The 27,994-nt window shown below is 40.7% G+C and overlaps 1 protein-coding gene across 1 annotated transcript; it reads right to left on the bottom strand.

Annotated features, from left to right (window-relative positions):
- On the bottom strand, positions 1-27,993 carry CDKL4 (cyclin dependent kinase like 4). Its single transcript, XM_036334780.1, has 10 exons — positions 27,897-27,993; positions 23,956-24,178; positions 20,593-20,714; positions 16,725-16,797; positions 14,830-14,920; positions 13,744-13,941; positions 12,214-12,296; positions 10,731-10,787; positions 6,654-6,788; positions 1-4,693 (listed from the first exon to the last, which is right to left on the bottom strand). The coding sequence occupies exons 2-10, from the start codon at positions 24,121-24,123 to the stop codon at positions 4,592-4,594; spliced, it is 1,029 nt and encodes a 342-aa protein (XP_036190673.1). The 5' UTR covers positions 24,124-24,178; positions 27,897-27,993; the 3' UTR covers positions 1-4,591.
- Between the last annotated feature and the right edge of the window lies 1 nt (position 27,994).

The following is a 27,994-nucleotide window of genomic DNA, read 5'->3' as shown; positions in this document are numbered from 1 at the left end:
ACACATTCAGGTTGTTATATATACAAATGTAAAGTCGCCAAAATATTTAACCCCATACTAAGTTTTCTATATATCTTAAGCTAAATTTAAAGAATGTTATGTATTTATATAGTTAACATAATACAACTCAAAAAGGTGTTGTAGTGAATTGTTTTTAGCAGCATATATTGCCATTGTGTTATCAAGTGCTAATTAGTATAGCGCCATAATTCCATGTGATTTGAAATATGTTCTAAAATAATAAGTACACACACAACGTCCTCAATGGATACTATTGAGAGATATGGTTAGATAAGGTTAGTTTACAACAGAAAAGAAAATTTTAACTTTAAAAATACAAGTCATTTATATGCCTGTTAAGTAGGGTAACCCAATTCTCAGCTTATGTAAATTATAGGTTAAATATAAAGTTGACTGAACCCGAGACCCTGTTGCTAAAATATAAAACGAATATAATTCAGATATATTTGTAGAATTCCATTAAGTTATTATTTACTGAAACTACTAAAAGTTTTACTGAGGTTAGAAATGTACTAAATGTTCTTTGCCTTAATGATTATCTTAAATTAATGTTTCACAGCATATGTGTAATTTCCAAGTTAATCAGAGTTAGATTAAAACATCAAAAAATTATTACACATTATTCTGCATTTTAAAAGCACACTGGTTTTATTTACATTAAAATCTAGTGATCATTTGCTCTAAAATCTACTTTAATTTATAAAATGTAACCTCCATTAGATGGTTGTCTACAAACTCCTATTGACTTGATAGAACTAGCAGGGAGCAGTTGTGTGTGTTTCTGTGCATGTGAAAAAAATCAAGCAAGTGAGAGATGAGAGAGAAATAAAGTGACCTCTAAGCTCCTGGCTACATCATAAACACCGAAGATTACCTTGGCATTGTTAGTGTAGAACAATCTGTAGAAAGCATCTTCTAGTGGGAGTTATGCCCAGGACACCAAGCTGAAGCGGAGCCTTAGATAATCTAGATTATCTACTCTCTTATTATACAAACTAGTGGCCTGGTGCACAAAATTCATGCACAGGTAGGATCCCTAGACCTGGCCAACGATCAGGGCCAATCTGTGGGGTGACCTGCAGGGCAATTGGGGGGCCCCTGCTGGCACCCGCCATGGCAGGCCTGGGGCTTACAGGCTGGGGGTGCTCCTGCATTGAGCATCTGCCCCCTGGTGGTCAGTGTGCATCATAGCAACTGATCGTTCCGCTGTTTGGGCAATTTGCATATTAGGCTTTTATTATATAGAATGGGAAGATAAAGGCAAAGAAAAGTTACACGTCTATATAGAGAGTTGCAAGCCAGGCCTAGAACCTGGAGTCCTAACTCCCAGGTCACATGATATTTCTATTATTCTCTAAACTACCACTCTTAAAAACTTTTTGTTGTCTACTAAAACAAGAATGAAGTTGTTGAGTTAAAGATTTTAATCTAAGATAAACACATACATGTACCCAGAACATTACTTTAACCTGTGTGTAGCCCTTTCTCTCTCTGTCTTAACTATATGCGCTAAAAACCTCTATACTTGTGATTCATCTAATATCTTACACTGACTCCTCAATTTTTTTCTGTTTGTGGAATTTTAGGAACACTCCTCTTCTGGTAACATGTTTTAATAATTAAAAAAATGCTTTGGGATTACCCTGTGCCATTTGCTCCAAAACCATGATTGGAAATCATTGATGGTGACCAAGGACCAAGAAAGTGATATCTTTTTGAAAAAAATTATAATTCTATAGCAAGTAAGCTAAAGAAATAGCAAGTAAGCTAAAGAACTATAAAATATTTTCAGAACTAAAATTTTTGTCAAAAGAACTTACTAATTTCCTCCTTTCTTGTAGTTTGGGGACTCTGCAAGAGCAATGAGTGAAGAGTGTGACATTGCGTAGAAGCCAGAAGAGGGACATCTACTCTCTGCTCACCTCTTCCTTCCCTGCCTGAGGGCTGTGTCTTTACCCAGTCACCTCCCTAATCCCAAGCCTTCAAAAGCCCACTGAACACAGCTTGTTAATGCTTCAGTCTAGTTAAAATAACCTTCAAAAAGTGACCCTCTACAAGTGCTTCGTGGTTGGGGCAAGCGGGAACAATCACCACATTCAAATATTCAGGTGGCGCCGCTCACCACGACAGCACAGTATGTGTGCAGCAGCAAAAAATTACACACAAATTAAAGAGCTGGAAAGCTGGCACAGGTGAGACAAGGCCCAGGTCAGCCAGAAGCTGGACAAGAGTGAAGGAAAGGCGAGATTACAGAATCCTGCGGGCTTCTGTGAGGATAAGTTCTACAAGAGTCATGACTTCATTTGGGTACCAGACCCAGAGGTGCATGTTTGTCATGTGGCTGAGAAATGCAAGGGGACCTGTGCAGCACAGAGGTGAGCAGCATGCACTGGAGACAGAGAAAAGCTGCAATCGGAGATTAGTGCGCCTGAGTGATTCAGGCAGCAGCAGTGCTACGTGACCTGGGTCACGCAGGGAAGCCAAGCACGCAGACGTCATCAGAAGAGTTATTGTTCTGCGTGGCAGTATGACTGCATCAGAATCTTTCTCTAAGTATTACCTGCTTTCTCCTCTCCAGTCATACATAAATGATGGATTTGTGTAAGGGAAAAAAATGAGAAATGTTAGTTTGAATTCGCAAATGTAAGCAAAAGTAAGGGAAGACGATTACTCTCCCAAACTCTGCCCAAATCTTCACCGTTGTTTGAGGCACAGTTAGGAGCAAGATGGGTAATGGAGTCTCGTGCTGTCCTGATTTCTGTGTGTGCAGCTTATATGCACATAACAAGCGCTGGAGTAGCATGAGTGGTTTGACAATGAAGAGGCTTACAGGATAAAAACACTATGAAAGCTAAAATGAAATCTTTTTAGCAAAGTTGCCTTTTATCTTTTATTTCTCATTTTCCTTGCACCTGTGGTATCATCTTATTAAAATTTCAAGAAACATACAACTCTGAAGAGGCGCATTTTTTAATAATAAGAGGAAAATAAGTCCCTAGCAGCTTATATTCACACTCAGAATGCCCTTCCAGTGAGCAAAAAACCACTGCTCAGATGCCGTAATTCTTTAGTAAAGGGATGCTCCCTGATGATTGAATGAGATTCTCTGGAAGTTTATAAGCCAGGTAGGTCTACAAGTGCAATGAACTTTTAAAGAGGAATGTAAGTGTTATTACTGTGTTTCTTTAAAATACTTAATGCTTAGTGTCTTAGTGCCATATATAAGGAATTTCTGAACTTGTGTGTATTTGCAAAATGTTCAGGTGAGCATGCTGAACCTAGGAGCAAAAAAGAGTTGATGAAATAATCTTAATATTTATTGATAGGAACCTCACTCTTTTGAGTCTTTATGCCAGACAGGAAGAGCCAGCCCATTGCTATAATTTCACATGAGTTTCTTGTTAGCAAACCCAAAGTACTTTAAATATTCGGCATCATCCTTAGATGTCCAGGATAACAGGCATCTACTATGATGCTTCACAATTTATCAATGTAAACATGTATGTGTATATATGTACATATGTTTGTATGTAGATAGGTCTGTCAAACTTACTTGGGAAAATATCACAGTGTAAGCTGGGCTCACTTATTGAGGTGTTTTGTTTGTTTGCTTCTTTTTTTGGTAAGAGACACAAAATGAAGGTAACTGAAAGAGAATCTTCCTGCTCTCAGAAGTGTTTACAGGCCTGACTTGACCATGATGCACAAGTTTAGGGCGGCACAAGTTCATAGAAGCTGTGGATGCAAATGTTTGGAAGAGACTGTTGATGATAAACTATTTAGAAAATATAGCCAGGAGGACAGGTTTAGGTTCTGAGATGTAGCCAGGAGGAGAAATGGATAAGAAACCATGATGCACCAAAGGACAGCATTAGAGTCAGCAGCCCATTATCCCAGGGTATTATGAAGATGGTAATTCGTTGTAGCTCATCCACTATTTACTGTGTAAATATACAAAATTTTCTCCTGCTAGCTTTAAAAACAGAAACGTCAATGTCTCATGAGAAAGAGAAAGTAGAGTCTACCCTGGAATCAAAAAATAAACATAAGTGACATTTTAAAGTTCCCTTCCTACACCAATACGAAAACCCAATAAAATAGCAGCATTACTCAACAGACCTGGTTACAATAAGAGTGAATTAAAATGCAGAAACATAATGTCATTTCTTACACAAACAGCAGCGAGGCAAGCTATTTGATATTGCTCTAAGACAATATGTGGTCAGCTGAAGCACGATGGTATATGCAAATCTTGTTCATAAATCAAAGTATAAGCCCACAAATTCTCAATATAAATTGCCTCAAGAGGGGCTGCTCTGATGAGATTGAAAGTATCTCCTCCATATGTGCAGTTTCAGACTTTATAACATTTTAAGAAAATGTTCTAAGAGATAAAGCTGGCATGTGAAAAGCCTGGGCAGAGGAATCAGTACTGATCAGAGCAAAACAATTCTAGAAGGCATCTTAATTTTCATATGGCTCATTTGCATTTGAAACACTGAGAATTCCTATCTCCCTTGTACAAAAATGTGTACATATTAAATTACTTTCCACTTGAAAGAACATTTTCCTAAATGTTTGGAAGATGATCAAATTTTAACTGGAGGACTTGTTTTCTTCCATCAGGTGTGGGGGAGGTGTGGCTTCCTGGTATGAGAGGCAATAGTTGATTCTAATAGCAGAACAAGACAAAAATAAGAAGGTAAATTGAAAACAATTCCTACTTGTACAGTTTAATTTAAAGGTGGCAAAAAAAGGATACGTGCGGTACAAAGATGTCAAAAGACATGAACTTAAACATTAAATAGAGATACTTTTCTAAAAATTGTGATATTCTGATACTTGAAAATTAGATTCTATTGCTTATTCTAGGCTTCTTATGAATGCACTCTAATTTATTTCAGTACACAAATTTTGGAGTATCTAGTCAGTGTTAAAAAGGCACATGCTCACCAGCTATTAAATGATAATTCCCAAGGCTTACTTTGTGCCCATTTCCAATTTAAAAATTTACGATATTAATTTTAGGATATTGGTGGGACAGCAAAGATTAAAAACTTCTTTACTGTCAACTTTAAACAATATTTGGTCTTAATGAATTTCTTGGTCATCACTCAGAGAGCTAGAAGTTGGTATCGAAGTAGAAATCTGAACTCACAAAATGAAACCAGACTGAATGAAAAGATCTTTCTGAATTTTTTTTTTCCTGATACAGCAAAGTGTCTGGGAAAGAGGTGTGTCCTCAAAAAGAAAACCAGGACTTGAAAGCTATCCCTGTTTATCTTGGCCCTGCTCTCCAGAGACTTCACGTGATGGAGAGATGCTTTAAGTGTCCAGCTGTGAACTGGAGACTTAAAGGTGGAGCCTGTCCAACCCCATTTGAGGACAGTGTGGCAGAACTTGAGTTGGGAACCAAGAGGCAGGATGGAGCAGTGTTGCTCTTGACCTCCCAGGCCATAGGCAAGGAATCTAGTGAGATGTTTTGAAGGGGACAGTGTTTTTACACACAAGTCACACCGTATTTCATACTGCTGCCTCAGACTTATTTGAACAAACCCTAATCTTTTGGTTAACTAAACTGTATTGGGCTCAACTTGGATACATCTAACTTTAACAGTAAAATGATCTACGCAACACAAATTTGGAGATCCAGAGGTTTCGGATACAGAGAAATCACCATAGTAGTTCTTATTGATTACTCTACTGTTTCTCTCCCAACAAACTTCTATTTTAACTATCAAATAGTTGAAAAAAAAAACTGCTCTCTTCCTTTATTGGGACATGCTAATGAGAAGATAAATGATCAAGAAGTAGATCAAAGGCGGAAGATTAAGCAAACGAAAATGGGATGATTGTTAGTCTCTGATAAATTAAAAACTACCATCTTGTCTTATTAAGAACCATTGCTTATCTATTTAGTTATTTGGATCATAGTTATATGACAAAATACTATTTTAGGTGCTGTGGATATAAGATGAGGGGGCGGGGACCCCAAATAAAACTTCTATGAATTTATGTTTTAACTTCAAAGTTTTCTGAAAGTAAAAAGTAGTCGCCTAATAAACTGCAGAATCAACATTTGCCACCACATTTACCATGTTTTTATGCAATACTGGTACATCTGAGGATAGGATTTGGTTCCCAGATACCTGAGTTTCATCCCTTTGCATCTAGCCAGAATTGTCCTTGTCTTGGAGAAAAAATCTAGGAAAGGCAGACTTACGTGCCCGCGGGGTGAAAAGATGGAAGAGTCGTGTCCTGTACTGCACGTCTGGAGGCTACAGAAAGGTACTGGGATTCCGTTGCATGCGGGTTTCAACTCAGTCCTGCTGTAATGGGGTATTATTGTATGAAGTTGCTGTATTTTGGGTACATGTTCTGGTGGGTGGGATATCCAATCAGTGTAACAAAAGAATTGTGCAGTAAGTGTACTTGGAATAAGACTTTGTAACAATTTGGATATTTCATAGCTTTATGATTTTATTACATCAACCAGTATTTATTAGGTAAACAAATACAAACTAAACCAGTGCAAAAATAAGGTCTTGGTTTCCATCTAGTCTCACTTTGAAACGTAGGAAAAGGAAAAAAAAAATCTTTTTAATAGCACTTTAACCTTTGAATGGAGGTACCTGCTGATGTTTTCTGCTTCTTCCTTCATTACGTGCTTTTCTTTTAATTTGGTCTTCTCGGAGAGAATCAAAGTAGGGGCTCTCCAGGAGTTGGGCACAGGTTAATCTGTCATCTGGATTCATCTTGAGACACTCCTTGGATGAAAAGCAAAGAAGACATTAAAAGAGGGGCCCATGTTGTTACTGTGCCCCAAAACTCTGAGTAATCACTGGATAGAGCAAATATGAGTTTAGAAAAATCAAGTCTGTATTTTATCCAGGGCTTACAGCTTGCTAGTAACTGTGGTCACCTCTTTTCTCCCTCACTTCACTCTGGCTTCTGCCTCCACAATTCCACTCTCAAGTGGTTCTTGCTACTCAGACCTATGATCTCTACTTCCCTATCCTTAAATCTACTTCCATATTTTGTGTTCTCCTCCCAATAGTGCTAGATGCAACTGACCACGTCCTCCTTCTTGAAACTCTTCTTTTGGCTTCTCTGATGCCTCACTCTCATTCCTCCTACTTCCTGGCCATTCCTTTCCAAACCAACCTTTCCTCCTTTACATTCTCCTCCACAACGGTTGCATGAAATTTCTCAAAGCTCAATCCCAGGTTCCCCTTTCTTCTCATTTGTTCTAAGTTTCTAGCTAATCTTATTGGTGCTCAATGGCTTCAATGGTCAAGGTTTACCAGAGACTTCCACATGTATGTGTCTGATCCAGACCTCTCCTTTGACATCTGGACCCACGGGTGCAATGGCCTACTTAATATCTCTGCTTTGTCTCAAGGGCACTCTTATGGGTTGAACTGTGTACCCCCAAAATATTTGTTAAAGTCCTAGCCCTCAGGACCTCATAATGTGACCTTATTTGGAAATAGGGCCTTTGCAGATGTAATTAGATAAAATGAGGTCATACTGAAGTAGTGTGGGGTCTACTCCAATCTGATTGGTGTCTTTATACAAAGAGGGGAGACACTGCAAAGCCAGACACACACAGTGTACATCATGTAAAGACAGGCAGAAACTGGATTCTGTTGCCAGAAGCCCAAGAGTGGCTGGGACATCAGAGGCTGGAAGAGACCAGGAAGGATCCTCCCCTAGGAGCGGTAGAGAGAGCATAGCCCTGCTGACACCTTGATTTTAGATTTCTGGTCCCCACAATTGTGAGAATAAATTTGTTGTTTGAGCCACCCAGTTCTGGTACTTGGCTATGCTCGCCCTAGGAAACTGAGACAGACACTTCTTTGCCCCCTTCCTCTACTTCCCTCCCCAGATCTAAAAGATCATCACACTACCAGTTTTATTTCCATGTCCTGAATTCATTCACTTCCTTGTTTGGATGTTCAATCTACTGAAATCTAGTCTTTCACTAAAGTCCTATGGGTTGTTGTTGTTGTTGTTTTTTTTTAAGAGCATTTTTCGTTTCTAAGAAGAGAGTGTTAAAGCTGAGCTGCTCCACGGGGCCTGAGCTGGAGCAATGTCCCGCTGGATTAGTTGTAGGTGCACTGAGATGACCTGGATGGAGTTGTGGCTTCTGAGTTCTTGACGGCCTGGTTAAAAGCTTTCTGATACCCAAGAGGCTCCTAACATGGGAAAGGTTTTAGAGATGAGGGACAAGAACTTGGAACTGCAAAGTCCAAGTCAGGATCCTTTTCCTAAAACTTCAAATTTCACTCAAAGTCCTTCAAAATTTCCAAGAATCTACAGTCTTCTTCTTGATGACCAGATAAAACTGATGTAGGAATAGGATGGCTTTGGTTATGAAAACATATTAGTAATAAAAAATAAATACTGTCCCCATTGTCTCATTTTAAACCTAAAGAACAGAATACAGATCTGCCACATACTGGTCCCTGCATTTCCACCACTGTCCTTGGCACTGCCATTGGCTGGCACTTCACACACCTGAGCAGGTCCTTGCCTAGATTCTGACCCAGTCTCGCGGGATAACTACCTGTTATGGTAGCTGATGCTCATTTGTTGCTAAAGATGTCTCCACTGCAATTAATGAAATAAAGCCTGTCTTCATCTAACATGGGGCAGGAGTCTAGGACATAGGGTGTGGCCCACTGAATAGCACAATCCTTGATTCGCTTATGAGAGTTCTTGGGTCTCAGGTCAAACATTTTGAGTCTAAATCAAATAGCCGAGTGACAAAACTAGCTTCATCCAGAATCCTGGGCAGGCCAACAGGGTACTCCAACTTCGGAGATGAGGAGAGGGAGTTTGCGTTATACAGTGGAGTTTTTGTGTCCTGGAAGTTTTTTCTCTGGTTAGTTGAAGGAGGAACCACAGGAAGGCCTGGCCTCAACATGAGAATGGATTGGGCTTGCAGTGCTTGACACCCCCCACCCCAACTGGGTTTTGTTAAACTGTAGGTGGGTCCGATCAACCTGTCCAGAACAAGGTCAGGAAATTGGGCTTCTAGGACAGAGCCTGCAAAGTGCTGGGTTAAGGCAGGTCATAGCAGTGAGACCAGCAGAAGACAGCTGAGGCCCAGTGGAGCAGGTGTAAGGGCAGTCTGAGAGCACAGAGAGGTCAGGCTCCAGGACTCAGGAGGACTCAGACTGAAGGAATCCAGCACCCTGGATAATAATACCTTTGCAGTGACCAGCACTGGCTCAAAGGCCGGTCTACAAGGTCAACTCTAGGTCATCCAGATGGCTCCACTTTCTAGGTCATATGAGTTTTCAACTGGGCTGCTTAGCATAATCACCCTGGGGGATATTTAATGATATAAATTCTAAGGTCCTATATATAGAGATTCTGCTTCTGGAATCTGAGGTTAGATACTGGAATGTGTGCTTTGAAAAAGCTTCCAGGTCATTCTGATGAATATATGGAAACCACAGCTATAAATAGAACTTAATTGGTTGTTAAAGACAGATACTTTTACTGGTAGCTCCATCCCTGTCCCCTAAGGGCTTTTAGTATGCACTTTGATGGAAGAGTCATATCTAGCATGCCCTCAGTTGGTCAAGCATGAATAGTAGCCTGGTCATAGGTGAATTTCTTCTACTTTTTACTAGAATTTGTCCTTTGCTTGACTATCTCTTTTAGGACCCGTGCAAAGGCCATTTATGGTGTCTATATGACTCGGACTTTGCCTGGTCTTCTATTAATTTTTTAAGAATCATTAAAAATTTTATTTAACTCAACATATCTAAAATGTTCAACATGCAATTAATATTTTAAAATATTAATGTGCCGAAACCGGTTTGGCTCAGTGGATAGAGCGTCGGCCTGTGGACTGAAGGGTCCCAGGTTCGATTCCGGTTAAGGGCATGTACCTGGGTTGCGGGCACATCCCCAGTGGGAGATGTGCAGGAGGCAGCTGATCGGTGTTTCTCTCTCATCGATGTTTCTAACTCTCTATCTCTCTCCCTTCCTCTCTGTAAAAAATCAATAAAATATATTTAAAAAATAAATAAATAAATAAAATATTAATGAAATATTTTATATTTTTAATAGTAATTTAAATAGAAATCTAGTACATCTCAATTCAAATAGGCCATATTTCAAGTGCTCAATAGTAACATGCAGTGGCTACCACACTGGACTGTGCTGTTCTATACCTTCAACATCATAAACTTCCATAGTCTGAACATACTAACTTAATATTCAAATTTCTAATGAATGCAAAAGAAGTAAGTGTGTTCATCACAGCAAACCCCAATTATATTAATTAAAAAAACTTTTTTTAATCCTCACCCAAGGATATGTTCTTTATATCGATTTTAGAGAGAGGAAGGGAGAGAAAAACATCACTTGGTTGCCTCCTTTATGCACTCTCAGTGGGGATTGAACCCATAACCTCAGTATGTGCCATAAGCAGGAGTCAAACCCGCAACTTTTGGGGTACAGGATGATGCTCCAACTAACCGAGCCACCCAGCCAGGGCCATCTCCTAGAAAGAGTACTGCTTACACCACTGATGTTCCTTTAACTATAATGATTTTACAGTTCCTTATCATTTTCATGACTACATCCTACTTTGGCATTATTTGTACTACTGCCCTCTCCTCCCAGAGTTACCAGCTTCAATCACTACAATTTGCGGTCAATAATGATTATAATAAGTGATTCTTAAGTACCTTCATAAAATTCAAAGCCATGGGATGAGCATCTGAAAATTTTTCTTCAAGAGTTTCCTAGGACATAAAGTAAAAACTTTTAACATTACATAAAAACAGCATAATGTATATCTTAATATATTAATAAGAAGAACACTTTGAAAAAAGACTCCCTAGTAGGTTAGATAATTTCTTTTAATAAAAATCATATTTTTACATAATGTTACACTATAGTGTAAATACTTAAAAGACAAAAATTGGATTTATTTTCTTAATTTCACAATGTCTTGCAATTGATGTTTGATAAATGTGGGTTCCAAATGTCCCCTGCTCAAATATTACAACAGTCCTATAATACTTGTGTCTGATCTACTCACAGGAAGGCTTTGAGCATCAATGAAAATTACATTGAACTACATTTTCGTAAGAGCAATACAGAAAGCAATGGGATGATGAACATAAACTCAGAATAGTGAGGAGGGAGGAGGATGGGATTGAGGAGGAGAATTCAGGGAGGAGGAAGTTTCAAAGATAGTGGTAACATTCTTAATGTGTATTTGTTGCTTTATTCTTTAAATTGCATATTCTTTTGTAATTTAACCTCTAGCCTTGTAAATCAACTTTTAACCTTTTGTTATATTTAATAAAAGAGAGCCAGTATATAAATCAAGGTATTATATGAAATACATTTAAAACAAAGATGGTGTCTAGAGATAGCTGGGACGTCTTAAACCTCAGATTGTTCACCTGTGCCGTAAATCATGATCTGTCTTTACAGACTTTCCCCTCCCTGCAGCCCTCTGACTCCAACCTAGGCAGTGTGAGTGTGGACACACGCCTATGGACAGTCCATTCTATAGGCAGAATCCAGACCATATGGAGTTTCAAAGATCACAGCCCAAACTTAGGTAACACAAACAGGAAATCTATGTGTACAGAATGTAAGAGGCTCAGGTAGTAGGTGACACATTCCCAGAGAAAGGCAAAGCCCAGAGCGAGAGTGTGGAGGTGAGCATCGCAGTCTGGAGTTTTGACTTGGATACAGTGAGGATCATTCTGTAGAATGACCTTCTGTGTGAAAATATACTTTGTGAAAAAATGGTCTCTATTGATTTGAGCTTTGTTTCACACGCTGAAAAACGAGAATGCATTTTTTCAAAATAAAAAAGTACTACAGTAAGTATTGTTTATGAGATAATAATTATTTCAGGAAAAGGTACCTGAGTGTTTTGACTAGAAGAATCAGTTATTTGTGTAAGGAACTAAACGGACTTACGCTTCAAAGCTAATATTAAATTAACTTTCAGATAGGGCAAGTAAACTTTATAAGCATGCTCCTGATTAATTCATATAGTTTTCATATAGTTTCTTTGATCTGTGTTAGTGTGGCATAAGGAAAACAGGAGCTAAAGGCATAAAAATTAAAAAACACACAACAAGAATAACTACCCTTTTAAAGAAAGTAGCAACACAAATAATGAACCATCTGAAATGGAGCAGTTACCATGTCTTCTGGTTCAGGAATACTGATGCCATGGAAAAATTGGTTACTTTTAAAGATGGACTGATGTCTTGGGATTAGTTTTCCTATAAAATACAAACCACATAATTTATGCTCAGTTTATAAAAGTAATATAGTGTTTAAATGGTTAACTTTTGAGGTCCAGATGCGAAAGAAATACTGATCCTGACTGTGGCCTCAGAGTTGGAAGGATTAGGTCCCTGCCTAAACCAGTGATGGTGAACCTTTTGAGCTCGGCGTGTCAGCATTTCGAAAAACCCTAACTTAACTCTGGTGGCGTGTCACATATAGAAATTTTTTGGTATTTGCAACCATAGTAAAACAAAGACTTATATTTTTGATATTTATTTTATATATTTAAATGCCATTTAACAAAGAAAAATCAACCAAAAAAATGAGTTCGCGTGTCACCTCTGACACGCGTGTCATAGGTTCGCCATCACTGGCCTAAACTCACCTTCTCAGGTAAGGTCAATTCTCCCACACAACTCTCTGCCACAGGTAGCATGGTCTGCATACAGCCTCCACCAAAAGAGGAGGTAAGACATGATGCGGAGGACTTTACACACGTGACCTTACTTAATCTCATACAATCTAACAATGGGTGCCACTTTCAGTCTCCACTGTATCAATGAGAATGAGGCTTAGAGTTTAGTAACCTGTCTAAAGTCACATGGTCATTTAATGACAGACCCGATTTCAAACTCAGGCCTGTCTAATATCTACCTGATGTAAATCTCCACTGGCCTTTCAGGAAATCAATCAAACAAAATACACTAGAGGTGTGTCCTGTGGTGATACTCTGCCCCACATTTTTCATGCTGCAAAATTGTCCAGAAGAACGTGTTGGAACCAGACGGGACAGCAGTAATTCCCTTGCCCGGCACCCACGCTGCCAGGAGAGCCTATGGGAAGGAATTAATAAATGTTCGTTCTGTGTGTAGATGTATCTTTGCAGCCATGGTGCCAGAGTAAAGCTGCAGGTAACCTTCTGGGTTATATTCCCTTCCAGCCAGGAGGCAGACCACTGCTGAGGATGCTGACACACGAGGAAAGGGATTCTCCGAGTTCCATCCCTATTCTGCACTTTAGGCCAATCATGGAAGCCTCCTGAGCCCCAGCTTCTCATTTCTAAAAAGGCATCACAAACAATGTTGCCACGGAAAAGGCAAACCCTCTTTTACAGTGGACAGAAATGGCATTGGATCTAATACCTCCTAGGAGTAAGGTCTGCACAGCTGACGCACATCCTTAGCTGTAGAGCCCCATACAGAGAGTGGATGTGTCGTTCATTCCTTGGGTTAGTGGCCTGACATGGAGAGGATCTGGGAATTCCTCAGCGAGGGACTAATGGCTGGACAGATTGAGGAAAGGGTTGGGTTTTGGCTCCAACCCAGACCCCACCATCCTGACCAGCACCTTGGAGAGGCAGAAAGCCCCTGGTGGTCATTACAATGGCATGCTGTTACCATGACAACTTAGCGGCTGTAAGCCATGAAACGCAGCTCCTACCCAGAGTCCTGATGATCAGATAAAGTTGATCCACATCTGATTTTCCCGGCCAGAGCGGCTGGCTGGTCAGGAGCTCTGCAAACACGCAGCCGGTAGCCCAGATGTCGACTGAAGAGCCGTACTGAGTGTCTCCCACGAGAAGCTCGGGAGCTCGGTACCATCTCGTAGCGACATAGTCGGTGTAGGCATCTCCTGGAACTGCAAACATCGATCAGATGAGGCGGGCCCCCTGTTCCCAGCGTGCGAACTCCTCCTAAGAGCAGGCACCGAGGTACGCTTCAAAACTCTCAGCAGCCACACACTCCTAACAGTTCATGCTCTGATGCCGACTGAGGAAACAGTTACACTGTGCATTCAACTTCCAGAGGCACCTTTGCTGGTTAACATCTATGTAATCCTGAACAGAGGGCAGTGTGACTGACAATTTCTAGTGTAAGGTCAAGTGTAAACCAGCTTCCAATTGCATGGTCAAGTCCCCTGTGCCTGGGTCCTGTCTGGATGCTGATGGTGTACACACCACCTTGCAATGTGTATGTTGCCAGCCCGGTGCAGTTCTAGATCTGGGGAGAAACACTGACTTGTCCCTCTCCCCCCTTGGTTCCTCCCTGTCTGGGATGATTTCCTTTTTCTTAGCACTGTCTCTGAATTCTCTCTCTAACGGTCAGTTCACTCTCTAGTCTCATCAGCTCTGTGAAGTTACTTGCCAACCACTCCAGCCCCCATGAGCATCTCCCTCCAGGGAACCGTCTGCCCCTTCACTTTTGCACTTCCTTGCCAACCAGCCTGCATTACTCTTTCGTTTGTTTTACTTGAGATTATAAGAGCATGCAGAGCAGAAATGCACCTTCTAACCCTTTTCTTCTCCTATGGGGAAAAGCATATAAATGTGATGTCCAATAAATTCTAGTTGAATGCAGCGGAGCTGAAGTGCTAATTAATGCAGTGACTAAAGGTGAAAGTGAGGTTTTCATTTCTGAATAATAACAATAAGACATTTGTATTCATTCAATATCTAAAGTGAGGTTTTCAACTATATTATTTCATAATCATCTGAGTTGAGTAAGTTAGTAACAAGTGGTTACTTACTCAGAATTCGTGCAAATCCAAAGTCACATATCTTGATTATTCCTTGCTTAGTTATTAGAATATTTTCAGGTTTTACATCTCTGTGAATACACTGTTAAGATGATATTTGATTATTTCTTTGAGCCATCAAAATGACAAAGCATAGAAAACATTACCTCTTATTTTAAATGATAGATAAACATAGTCTATGAGATAAAAATATAGTTTTCTTAAAAGAACTTAAATTGGCAATTTTTCACTTATCACACCAAAAGAAAAAAAAAGTTGTTGTTACATCAGTGAAGAAATAATTGTTGGATATAAAAACTGACTTTTTTGTGGGGAGAGAAGGCAGTATCATACACTTATTTCTTCCACTTTTTACCGGGTTCCATTTTAACTGTAAGAGTAAAACCCTCGATGAGTCTCAGTGTACCTATAATAAGAACTACTGCCACCCAAGAATCACACTCACATTTGAGGAACTGGAGAAACATGTGAGTGATAAACAAAACTCCCTCATCATTAGGACTGGCAGCTCTCCTGAGAGAGGGCCACACGGTAAGAATGATGGTGCTCTTGTTCTCTAGCTCAGCCCCCAGGCGGAGCTCTGTGCTTCCCAAAGCGCCTTCACGTGAAGCAAGCAGCTCATCCCCGCAACAACACTGTGCGTGCGGGAAGCCACTGACAGTCCCAGATGGAGCATCATAGAAATCGGCTCCGCTGCCTCACTTCTCTGCTGTGCTGTCCGTCCCTGTAAGTGTTGCTGTCAAATGGACAGTTCTAATAATTTCTCTTTGCTTCTAGAGCAACTATCTAGGAAGAGAACATGTTAAATCCTTAATTTATTTTTGGTCACAAAAATGGCACTGGCAATAGAAGCTAGTACAGATAGTCTCAATTCAGCACTGTCAACTGTTAAACCTTTTGAGGCCCCTTAAAGGCCCTAGGCCTTAGCTATTAATTTAAAAAATACATTGTTGTAATATAAACCAACTTCATTTTGATATTACCCATTTATGAAACCTGGATTAACACTTTGAGTCATACAAAAGTTGGTGATTTACTAAGAACAGGTTATGTTCCTCAAATGAGTTTGCATCAAAGTCTAAAATTTCTGGCCCGGCTGGTGTGGCTCAGTGGGACAACCAGACATTGGATGCCTCATGATGTTGATGCAATAAAAAGTGCATAGCACTATGTATGAACTATTCTTGTGTGAAGAAAAATGAACCTGAAAATGATCAAGCCTCTAGATATAAATGCCAATTTAAAGGAAAAACAGGCGAAAGACCAAGTTCAGTTTGACACAGGATGCAATCAGTCAGAATGATTTCAGTAACACAGTAGGACTCAAAGTGTGGATCTTGGACCAGCAGCTTCTGTATCAACCAGGAAAATGCTTGGAAATGCAAATTCTCGGGCCCTATCCCAGCCGCATGGAATCTGATACTCTGGGGGTGGACCCAGCGAACTGTGTCTTAGCGAGGCCTTCTGGGCATTGTGATGCATGCTCGGGTTGGAAGAACTACGGCTATAAAAAAGTAATGATGAAAAAGATTTTTTAAAAGGTGGGAGGGGGACTATTATAGAATAAAAGACTTAAGAGACATAAAATCAAAACAAAGTGCCAAAGTGGATTACACTATAGAGAGCTTATTTTAATCCAATTTAAAAATAGTCATAGGAATCCGTAGTCCTGAGGCAAAAAGAAACATTACGTTCATACAAACTTTTAATTCATAAGGAATTAGAAATTTGGTTCTTATAGAAATTGGAAAAGGGCCACAAATAATGCACTGTTTTTCCTCATATTCGGTAACTTTCTTTTGTTTTTAGCTCTTGAAAGACACCCCTGAGCTTCTTAGAAGAGTCATCATGAAGAATTAACAAATGCATTAGAAAATGTCACTTACGTTATGTTGATGACAGAAATTAAGAGCTTGAAGTGTTTGCCATAATACACTTTTAATCACTCCATCAGCAACTCTAGGGGAAAAAATAAAAGAGGAAATTAAACAACTCCTGGGATGGGGTTACAGGAGCAGAAGCGAGAACAGAAGTGGAGTGAGTGGGCTTGTGAAGGCCAGCAAACACAGTGCAAAGGGTGCCTTGGAAATGCTCTTTAAAAATGTTTTAATGAAAATCGCTTTACTATTTTTTCATTGTAATTACATAATTTCCTCTTTAAATTTCAATTTTTACATCTGCAAAAATGATACAGGCTTAACAGGAACACTCACACAACACAGAAAAGTGAAGGAATAAAAAGTGCTGACTCGCATCTTGCTCCCCCAAATAACTGCCGTCACCTGCGGTGGCTGTTCCTTTAGGCACCTCTGTTTCTCTTCCCTTTGTGTGTTCAAATTTACTTTTTAACTTTAATATCAAAAAATACATTCATATGGTTTAAAATTCAAAAAACATGAAAGTGCATCTATGAACTCTTCTCTGATACCTGCCTAGCCACCCAGTGCATCCTCCGCCACTTCCCCGCTTCTTTCAGACACTTTTATGCATAGAAATAGAAATATTAATATGTACACAGATATTTTGTGGTGTAAAGGACCACGCCATATGGATGTATCATAATTTACTTAGTCTCCATTGATGAGCAATTAGGTTGATCCAATTTTTATTTCTAGTAACAATGCTTCAATGAATATATGTAATTATCCATCTCATTGCATTTGTCCAACTATCTTTTTTTTTTATTTCTTAAAGTATTACAAAGAATATTACACATGTCTCCTTCCCCCCCTTCCCCCCCTTGTCATTCCCCTGGCTTCCCCCACCCCCCAGTGTCTTGTGTCCATTAGTTATTCTCATATGCATGCATATAAGTCCTTCGGTTGATCTCCTACCCCCCCCCCCCCAAACCCTCTCCAGGGTTCCCACTGTAGTTTGACATTCTGCTCAATGCTGCTCTGCCTCTGTATCCATTTTTGTTCATCAGTCTACAATGGTCCTTATTATCCATAAATGAGTGAGTTCATGTGGTATTTTTCTCAGCTTCCCAGGGGCCGTCTCAGCCTCACAGGGGCCGTCCTAGCCTCACAGGGGCTGTCCCAGCCTCATAGGGGCTGTCTCAGCCTCACAGGGGCCGTTTCAACCTCATCGGTGCTGTTGAAAGCTCACTGGGGCCGTCTCGACCTCACCGGTGCCATCTCGACCTCACCGGGGCTGATTCAACCTCACTGGGGCCGTCTCAACCTCAATGTGCAACTATCTTTTAAGGTAAGTTCTAGAAGTGGGATTTCTGGGACCAATGGTAGGTACATGTTGCGTTTTGATCCTCAGGGATGAACCTCAGGGAGACCTGAGGCCTGGCTTTGCAGGAAAAGAGGTATGCTTGAAGACTGACCTTCAAGTTGCCCAATTCATGTTGGTGGTAAACACTCAAGCAAGTGCTGGGGCTGTTGTGTAAAAGTGACTTACACCTGGTCAGCAGGTGGGTGCAGAGCCAGGGAAGGCCAGGGAGAATAAAGGGCCTGGGAATGGGAGCCTGGGAGCTTGGTCCCTGCAGAATCCTTACTGTGTGTGGAAAACACTGGGAAATACCATGGATGGGCAGGTGTGCTTTCCATGGGGAACTGGGGAGCTGGACAACTTGTATTCTGGCTGGGAGAAATGTGCTCTGGGTAACCGACTCTACTGTCATAGGAACGACAGTCCCTTTAACTTTTCTGCTGTCTTCCCATTGCTCACCTCACGGTCCCAGGAATGACACCTTCACAGTTACACGCTGCCAAACTACCTTCCCTAAGGAAGGTTATGCCCATTTACACCCCCCCCAAAATATCTGTGCATTAAAGGCCCTACCTCCTCATTTGGTTTTGCAGGGTTATGCTTGCCAATCTGTGGTTAAAATAAAAAGGCCTCGTTTTGGTTTTCATTTGCATGTCATTAACTATTAGTGAAGTTAATTTTTACATGACTATTGGCTTACATTTCTTCTTTTGTGTATTTCCTGTTGAGAGTCTTTACCGCTTTTTTGATTGGTCTGTTTACTCCTTTCTGACTTATGAAGACTCAATGTATGTCAGAGTCTGCATATGTGCTACAACTACTTTTCTCAGTGTGGTGTTGTTTTTCAATCCCAGCCATGAGATGGGATTGCTGTTTGCATATTTCAAAAAGAAAAAATCTGAAGCAAGATTTCTTTTTATCAAATGTTTAAGTTTTTAAATTTAAACTTATCTGATATTCCAAACGCACCCATCACTCAGCTTTACTATTTCATCATATCTGGATACTTAATATGCTCAGATCACTTTTTGAAAACTGAATGAATCATGCAGATGTAGCTGGCCTTCCACCCGTATATGACTTGGATGGGGTACTAGCAACAAGACATCACCATGTGGGGCTGGGGTAAACGCCGAGAAACAGCAACAAGTGTGTGGAAGCATTTTTCTCAGGGCAGTTTCCCGATCTGGGTCACAGTTATGGTGACATGCCGGTGACATCAACGGTCTGGTGGCAGCCCTTTGCCTCTAGCGCCTCTAATTTTTAATACTGTGAAAGCACCTAGTTCTCAGTATTAAATCACCTCCATCTGAAATTTCTGGAGTGGTTTCTGTTTCCTGTACTGAATTCTGACACAGCTTAATGGTCTCCCTTTGCCTAGAGCAGCGGTTCTCAACCTGTGGGTCACGACCCCTTTGGGGGTCGAATGACCCTTTCACAGGGGTCGCCTAAGACCATCAGAAAATGCATACATAATTACATATTGTTTTTGTGATCAATCACTATGCTTTAATTATGTTCAATTTGTAACAATGAAATTGGGGGTCACCACAACATGCGGAACTATATTAAAGGGTCGCGGCATTAGGAAGGTTGAGAACCACTGGCCTAGAGCCAAACCTGAGACAACAGTGTTTAAAAAATTTAAGAGTCAGAAAGAATAGCATAGCCATTTTGAGCACTATGAGAGAGAGTTCAAATCCCAGCTGGGGTGACAACTGATGTCCTTGTCTTGTTTTCCACTTTCATGGAGTGTTGAATATAAAATTAGCTGTTGATTGGAAGAGGGTCTGTGTTGAGTATAAAATTAGCTGTTGATTGGAAGAGGGTCTGTGTAGGGGTGTGTGTGTGTGTGTGTGTGTGTGTGTGCGCGTGCACGTGCTAATAAAGTATTTTAATCCTAGTTTGCTAAGGTTTAAAAAAAAATCAGAAAAGATACTGAATTTATCAACTGCCTTTCAGATTTTACCAACATACAATATATATATTTTCTCTTTTAACCTATTATGTGAATAGACTTCCTGATATTGAACCACAATTCATTCCCTGAATTCAGATAATCCAATACATAACTTATTTATTTTTTAAATATTTACTCTGGAATTTTTATTTCAATGCATCTTTTTTTAAAATATATTTTTATTGACTTCAGAGAGGAGGGAAAGGGAGAGAGAATCACTGATCAAGCCCACAACTTGGGCATGTGCCCTTGACTGCAATCAAACCCGGGACCCTTCAGTCCACAGGCCAAAGCTCTATCCACTGAACCAAACTGGCTAGGGCACCAATTCATAATTTGGCCTCAAAATGCATTGTGACTTATATGTGTAGGTTTGTCTTCCTAATTATTTCTCCTCTAGGTTAATACTCATTTGCCCTCTGAGCACATACTAACTGAGACTGGAGAGGGGTAGCCAGCAGGTGCATCTGGGTAGAAAGGGGAACTGTGGCTCTGATTTGAAGTTTGCCGGAGTTAATCCCACATGGACTGAAACTGTGACCCGACCGCAGAGCTTCAGTTGCTAGATTACTTACCCATTTGGACTTCTTTCCAGCTCATTTAAAAGTGTGTGATCACAGTATTCAAAAACTAAATGTATTTTCCTCTTTCTCCTGAACACCTCAATGAGGTTCACAAGGTTTGGGTGTTTCAATTGCTGCAAAGGAATTGAAATACAAAACTTGGTGAATTGTCCCCTGTAAGAATCTCTCCCTGGATCCCTTACAATAGTAAGAGCAGGAGGTCTTGTGGAGAATTTTATTACAGTTACTTACAAGAGAAACCATCCCTGTAAGAATTCTTACCTTTAGTAAGAATCAAGGAATCTTAAAGTTGCAAGAAAAATGTAAGAATTTGTCTCATGCACCCATAATAGATGGTAACTAACCTGAATCTCTCTGGAGATAACAAATAAAGTACACAACTTAAAATATAAACTCTACAACAACAAATACTTCAGCATTTTGGGGAAATTCTAAATATGTGATAAAATAACCTGAATAAAAAATGAGGAAATGGAATTATTGTGTAAGACTACAAAACTCATCAATACCCATTTACTAGTAGCTCACAGATTGCCATGGATTTACTGTAAATGTCAACTGGATTTAAACCCAGTGCGGATTTTATTTTTTTTATTATTTTTAAAAATATTTTATTGATTTTCTATAGAGAGGAAGGGAGAGGGACAGAGAGTTAGAAACATTGATGAGAGAGAAACATCGATCAGCTGCCTCCTGCACACCCCCCACTGGGGATGTGCCCACAACTAAGGTGCATGCCCTTGACTGGAATCGAACCCAGGACCCTTGAGTTCGCAGGCCAATGGTCTATCCACTGAGCCAAACCAGTCAGTGCCCCAGTTTGGATTTTAGCGTTGGCTCTCAGAAATACAAGATCCTAACCTTCAATCCGATTAAAGTGCCTATTCTAGGAGTCCACGCATTAGTCTGTTTTTGTCATTTTCCAGCTTTGTTCTCTGATTTTATTATTCTCTCTTATGCTTAAATGTTGTGTTAAATTCTCTCCCCAAAGTGAAACCTTCCACAAGGCAGCCTCTGTTTAAGGTTGTGTAGACCAAAGGAAAAATCCTGATTAAGATAATCCATCACTAGAGCAACTCTGTAATTTAGCATCATACCAGGGTAATGAGTATAAGCCAGGGCTGTCCCAGGCAACCGGACACGTAGGGTCACCCTGCCTATATCTAGGGTGACCCTATAGTTTAGCGTATAAACCAGGACACTTCTGAAGGAGGATGCTAACCAGACAGACTCTGGTTCTAGACCAGGACACCTGATCACTCCTACTTATAACTCATCTTCTCTGTTGTTTTCCCAGTTTAGTAGACAAATCATTTTTGCAAACTCTGTGCTATTTACACACACACACACACACACACACACACACACACACACACACACACACATATATATATATATATATATATATATATATATATATCACAGCTTTGTTGCATCAGCTATAGCATCTGGGAATCCCTTTCTCTCCTGATAGAGACACTTTTTCATTTCCATTTCATTTCATTTCTTAATAAATGTTTTGCAGGCCCAGTATAGATTCCTAAGTACAAGGACCTACACAGCATCCTCTACCTCAGCATTCGTAAGCATGGCTTGACCAAAAATATATCCCCCTGTGACGGCGTGCCTGCTGCTCAGGACTCTGGGAAAGGGGCATTTATTATACATTAACAATATCCTCAGCGGACCACATCAGGTCCCCCCCCCCCCCCCAATGTGTTCTACTGCCTAAAAGGGCAAAAGGCAAACAGGCAAACAGCGGAGGAGACCGGCCACACAGGAAATCTAACTGCTTTGTGCTGCAGCCAGAACTGTAGAGAGGGAAGGAAAAAAATCTCTCTACCAGGAGGGAAAGGAATTCCCAGATGCTACAGCTGATGCAATGCCACCGTTCAACCCGGTCAAATCTGTCTCTGGGCAGATCAGCAACGTACATCTCCTTTGCCAATGAGATTAGCTTAGCCCAGAAACACAGTGCGGAGGGGAAATCAATCACATTTAAGTGACGGGAGTCCACGAGGAAGGTGAGGTAGATCTGTCTTGGAAGGACACTGGTCGGGGCGTACATGGGGCAACTGCCCAAAGCAGGGGAAGCGTACCCTCTGAGTCAGCACCGCCAGAGACCAAGCTGAGCTGGAATCTGGCTACATTTTAACCTTCAGGTTCACTCTCCCATTGGGGAACCAGGAGGTACTGCCTGAGCACTAACTTACGTTGACGGCTTTGGGGGTGGCGGTGGTTTATTAGAAAACCACCTGTTCAGAAATACACCCTGTGACTGAGCTCTGGGCCAGAGCTGGCTGCTGGCTACAAGGTAACAGTGAACTGCTTTTTTATCATGATGGATGGATGTGCTCTTGAAAAATCCGGGTATATCTACTTATGTTTTAAACGAAACACTAGAACTCATTAGCTGAGGAAACCTGCTACAGATGATATTCGAAAAGGATGGATAATGAACTATTATCTCCCTTTAAAAAACTGGATTTCTGGGGATTTCCTAAAAACAGACGACCTGTCACAAGTAAAAGTCGGCTGTGTGTTCTTGAAATCACAAGTCTTGTTGAAGTGTGGTCCGTGAACCAGCAGGGTCTGTGCCGTTGGGACGTTGGCTGGAAATGCAGGATCTCAGGCTCACCCCACAGCTCCCCACTCAGAACCTGCATTTCTACAAGGTCCCCTCTGGGGGTTCCCAGGCACATTCCTGTGTGAGAAGCGCTGCCCTATGACGCAGTTTCCTCTCTGATAAAATGAGGGTGCGGATGAGAGGCAACTCCAAGGTCTCTTACGTTCTCAAACTAAGATTTTTATGACAGGAAACTGTTTACACTGAGAACTTAGGAAGCCTACATGTCAAAGCCTATCAGAGAAGAAACAACTAGAACAAAACCTTTGTGCACAATGTGTACACACGGCTGGGGTGACAGTCAGTATGTCTGAGACCCAGGGAGCCGGTCACAGGCAGGACCGTCCATGGCCATGCCCACAGGCCCACGGGCACAGCCCTGTGGCCCCTCTGTGCCAGCAGGTGCTCTTTTACCTGCTGGTTTAAGGGGGGAAGGATGGGGGAGGGGTGGTGGCCGGGCGGAATGAGAGGACTGAGGGCAGTGAGTTACCAACCAGAAGGGATTACTTCAGCATTTTAACAATCCACAGCTGCACTCACAATACCAGCTAAGTAGCAGAGTGGCCAAAGTACAAAGTGGTGATCACTTTATTTCCCAAAGTTACTGATACAAAGGAATTTAAGTCCAATGGGGGGGGGGGGAGGGGAATCACTTTGAAATTCTTTGTAATTGTGGCACACACATATTTCACCCAATACCATATTATAGACACATCAAGTTAACTTACCTTCAACATACGTATTTCTCTTAGTGCTATTTTCTTAATAACAGGATCCTCTTCAGATTCCACAAATTTTTTAATAGCTACCACTTGTCCAGACGTTTTGTTTCTGCATTTGAATACAACCCCATAAGACCCTTCTCCAATCTTAGCTAATTTTTCATACTTTTCCATTATTGTAGCAGCAACTTAAATTACTGTATTGATTAACTGGAGTACAATGTTGCACCTGGAAAATAAGATGACTCGGCTTAACCAAATTATCATGGATGGTGTTCTCACAGATTATTATATAAAACCAATTTGCTAAGGATACCAAAGGTTTAGTTCCGTTGATTAATTTTTAATACACTTAAAAATATTTGGACGGTATTTTGTTATTTGAGTTCAGTCCTATGGAGTTCTTCCAGCTACCAAAAAGTTTCATATGCTATTTCTCCTAATGGGTCTGTGTTGACTTCAGTGGAATTAAAAGAATTTGTGGAAAGGAACCTTATCCAATCAATTGTTTTCATTGTACTCTGGTAAACAATTAAAATGTGATGCTATATAATCCAGCTGAGGAAGTATTTCATACTCTTGAATATGATGTTTATCTTTTCCCTCCTAACTGGTTTGAATATGGTAGAGACTAGAACTGAGATCAAGACTTGGTACAAGGTGCTATACTTCCATCTGGTGGAGAGAATAGAGAGAAAATGTGGGCTGTTAAAAACAATAAAATCTTTTTAGAGAATTATTTATTGTGCTTAGCTTTTATGTGTATGAAGGAACAAGTCCTTAAACTCTTAGCTCCCACAGTAAATAAAACTAAAACTCTTAAAAGAAGGTAGATTTCTCTAATTCTTCATGAATACTTTTGTATCCATAGTGATTTCTATGGAAATACTGGGTTTAATTTTTCTGTCTTGCATCACCCATTTGTGAATTTTGTGGTGATTAGATTACACGTTAAATAAGGCCAGCATAATTACATAAGGCAGTCCAAGAACTGAAAATATAAAAATCCTAATTAGTCTTAAAAATCCCCCCCCCCGAAAAAACCCACTTTAGTCAGCAGAATCTTATTACTACACTCTCATAGTAATACTAATAGAACTTGATAATACTTTCTATGCAAATTATATATAATCGACACAAACATTTCATGAAGTAGGTGTTATTTTCATCCAATTATACAGATGAGAAAACTGAGACACAGTGAAGTTACAATGAAATTAGAACTTAGGCAGTAGTCACATTTCAAAGATCACAATTTTAATCACGATACTGCCTCTTAGTTAATTCAAAAAAATGCACAATTTGAAAAACCACTCTATCCAGGTATTGGTATTAATAAAATGTCAAGTAAAGATCTGACTACTTAAAAAATTTCTCATTTCAAATGAGCATCTATTGTTTTTACTTCACTAATGTTCAATCTTTCTTATCCACAGATTATCTCAGTGAAGATATAAATCATGTACTCTCACTAACCATCATAAAAATACACAACTAGAAAAAGTGTTTATCTGGATAAATGATGACTACTACTATTAGCAGACAATGCTATTTTTTAATAGATTTTATTTTCTCTCATATTAGAGGGTGAAAATTCAAGCATATACACTCAAGTAACATAGGACAAATCCATCACAGATTATGTTTAGAAAACTCTGTTATGGGCATGTATGGGAAACCTGAGAAGGCCTAGAGGAAAGTTAAAGTGAGGCAGATTTGAGGACTAACTGAATTTTCAAAAATTTTATCTTTATTGTTGAAAGTATTACAGATGTCCCTCTTCGTCCCCCCAACTGACCGCCTGCACCCTGTACCCGCCCCCCACCCCAGGCCTTCACCACACTATTGTCTGTGTCCATGGGTTATGCATATAAGTTCTTTGATTAATTTCTTCCTCCCCTCCCTTCACTCTGAGATTTGCCAGGAGGACTAACTGAATTTTTAAAAAATTTAAGTATATATAGTTGGTATACAATCTTATATTGGTTATATTAGTTTCAGGTGTACAATACGGTGACTAGACATTTTTATACCTTACAATGTGATCACCCCACTAATTCTAGTAATCATCTGTCACCATGTCAACGTTTTTGTTTGTTTGTTTAATTTTAAAACGGTTTTAACCGAGATTTGCTTATAATTAAATTAACGGCTTTTTTTGTTATTAATTCACTATTATTTCAAACAAATTTTATCGAATAAGTCATATGTTGGAAAAAAACATTGTAGTGCTTTTGCCAACATAAATAAATATTACATACCTACAACTATAGTCTACATATTTAAGTCACTACTCCTATCCCATGCTGGGTGACTGATTAGCACGTGATCACACCGAATTGTGTGAAGTTTTTGGTTCTGTTGTCTCCTGGCGTAACTTTCTGCAGCAGCTTTAACTAGTGTCCTAGGCCATGCCCCCGCCATATGCATTTGTTTACTGGAGGCAACAGGTGAATGCACTCAGTTACTAGACCTATTCAGTACAAATTAAAAAATACAATAATATATATAGAAACTTCTCTGTGAAAGTAAGCTTTTCATACATACTTAATTTTAATTACATAAACGTGTCTACTTAAGTAAAAACAGGTGAAGTAACTAATTTGCCAAATTTTTAACATGCATTTGGAAAACCTACTTTGTTATATAACGAACAACCGATTTAGTCTTTTTTTTTAAGGTTTTACTGTAATTACATTTTGATTGTTCATACAGTAATTGGGCAGGAAATCAAGATTAAACAGTGATAGAGGTATATAGGCAGGGAATAGATGCAATTGGTTGAAAATATTTTTCATAGCCATTAGTGACCTTGAATCTGAAGCCATATCCCTCTTGGCTACAGGGACTCCTGCCTTCAGAATTTACCAAATATTTGACTCTTAAGTTAATGAAGTTTTGTGTACAAAAGCAAAAACAGGTATAGACTTAGGCCGATTGGTAAATACAGAAAGACATACAGAGATATATACTTGAGTGGGTCACTAAATTCTTTGACAATTTTCCATTTAATTACCTGTCTTAAAAATGTGCAAAAGGATGCAGGTATGAACAGAGGAAACACGTGGAGGCAGACTATGATCCACAACTGTGTCACTAACCAGGTCCTAACACTGAATACACGGAGATGTATTTCTTAAGAAAGGGAGGAGGAACGGGGTGGGAAACGGTATTAATTTCCTGATCTAAAAGTTCCTAGTGAATTCGCAAACAGTGGCGTTAGGAATGAGGGGGAAAGGCGACCTCTTCCCGATCAGGCCGGGCCCTCACGGGTTCTACAGGTCGGAAGTCACAATCTGCTCCATTGTTACTGTGTCCAGGGCAACCAAGCGTGTGCACAGCTCCGAAGACTGACCGGGAAAACGGGCTGAAACCAGTCAGCGTCGGCTTTATCACCGGGAATTACAGAACTGCAAGAGTACATGCACCTTCTTAGAATCTTTGTCTTGGTGATAGCACAGTTGGACTTATTAAAAGCATCCCCGGAAAACCATAAAAACACCTAATTTACCTAGTTAAGGCAACTAATTTTGTTTTAAAACATCACGTTTCACGTGTACACATCCAGGTGTGAAAGCTCGGCACAAATCCCTTTGTTTTCGGGCCACGGAACTAGCCTCCACCCTCACGTAACGTGGTTCAGGTTACGGGCCACAGAGAGGTCTCCCCACGCGCAGACGCGCCCCTCGCCCCCTGTCGCCGCCGCCGCGGCCCCGTCCCACGCGCCGCCGGGGAGACTCGCCGTGTGGCCGCCGGAGCCTTTCGCCCCCCAGCCGCTGGCCCTCACCCCTCCGGTCCCGCCCGAGGCCGCGGCGGGCAGGCAGCCCTGCTCCCCTTCTCGCGGGGAGCGCCCCCTTATCTGGGAGCGGCCGTCCCCACGCCACACCGCTCTCCAGCTCGCGCCGACTCGCGTCCCACCCGCCCCGCCGCCGGGGACCCGCACTTACGGCGCCCGCCGACGGGGAGACGGTGACGCAGCCCCGAGCAGCCCCAACTCCGACGCGGGTCCTCGGCCCAGCCCCCCAGCCCGCCCGCCGCTCGCACA

This window comes from Myotis myotis, unplaced genomic scaffold, assembly GCF_014108235.1.
Source record: "Myotis myotis isolate mMyoMyo1 unplaced genomic scaffold, mMyoMyo1.p scaffold_m19_p_14, whole genome shotgun sequence".
Classification (NCBI taxonomy): Eukaryota; Metazoa; Chordata; class Mammalia; order Chiroptera; family Vespertilionidae; genus Myotis; species Myotis myotis.
The sequence above is the reverse complement of the archived record's forward strand: the minus strand, read 5'-3'. Positions and strand labels throughout refer to the sequence as shown.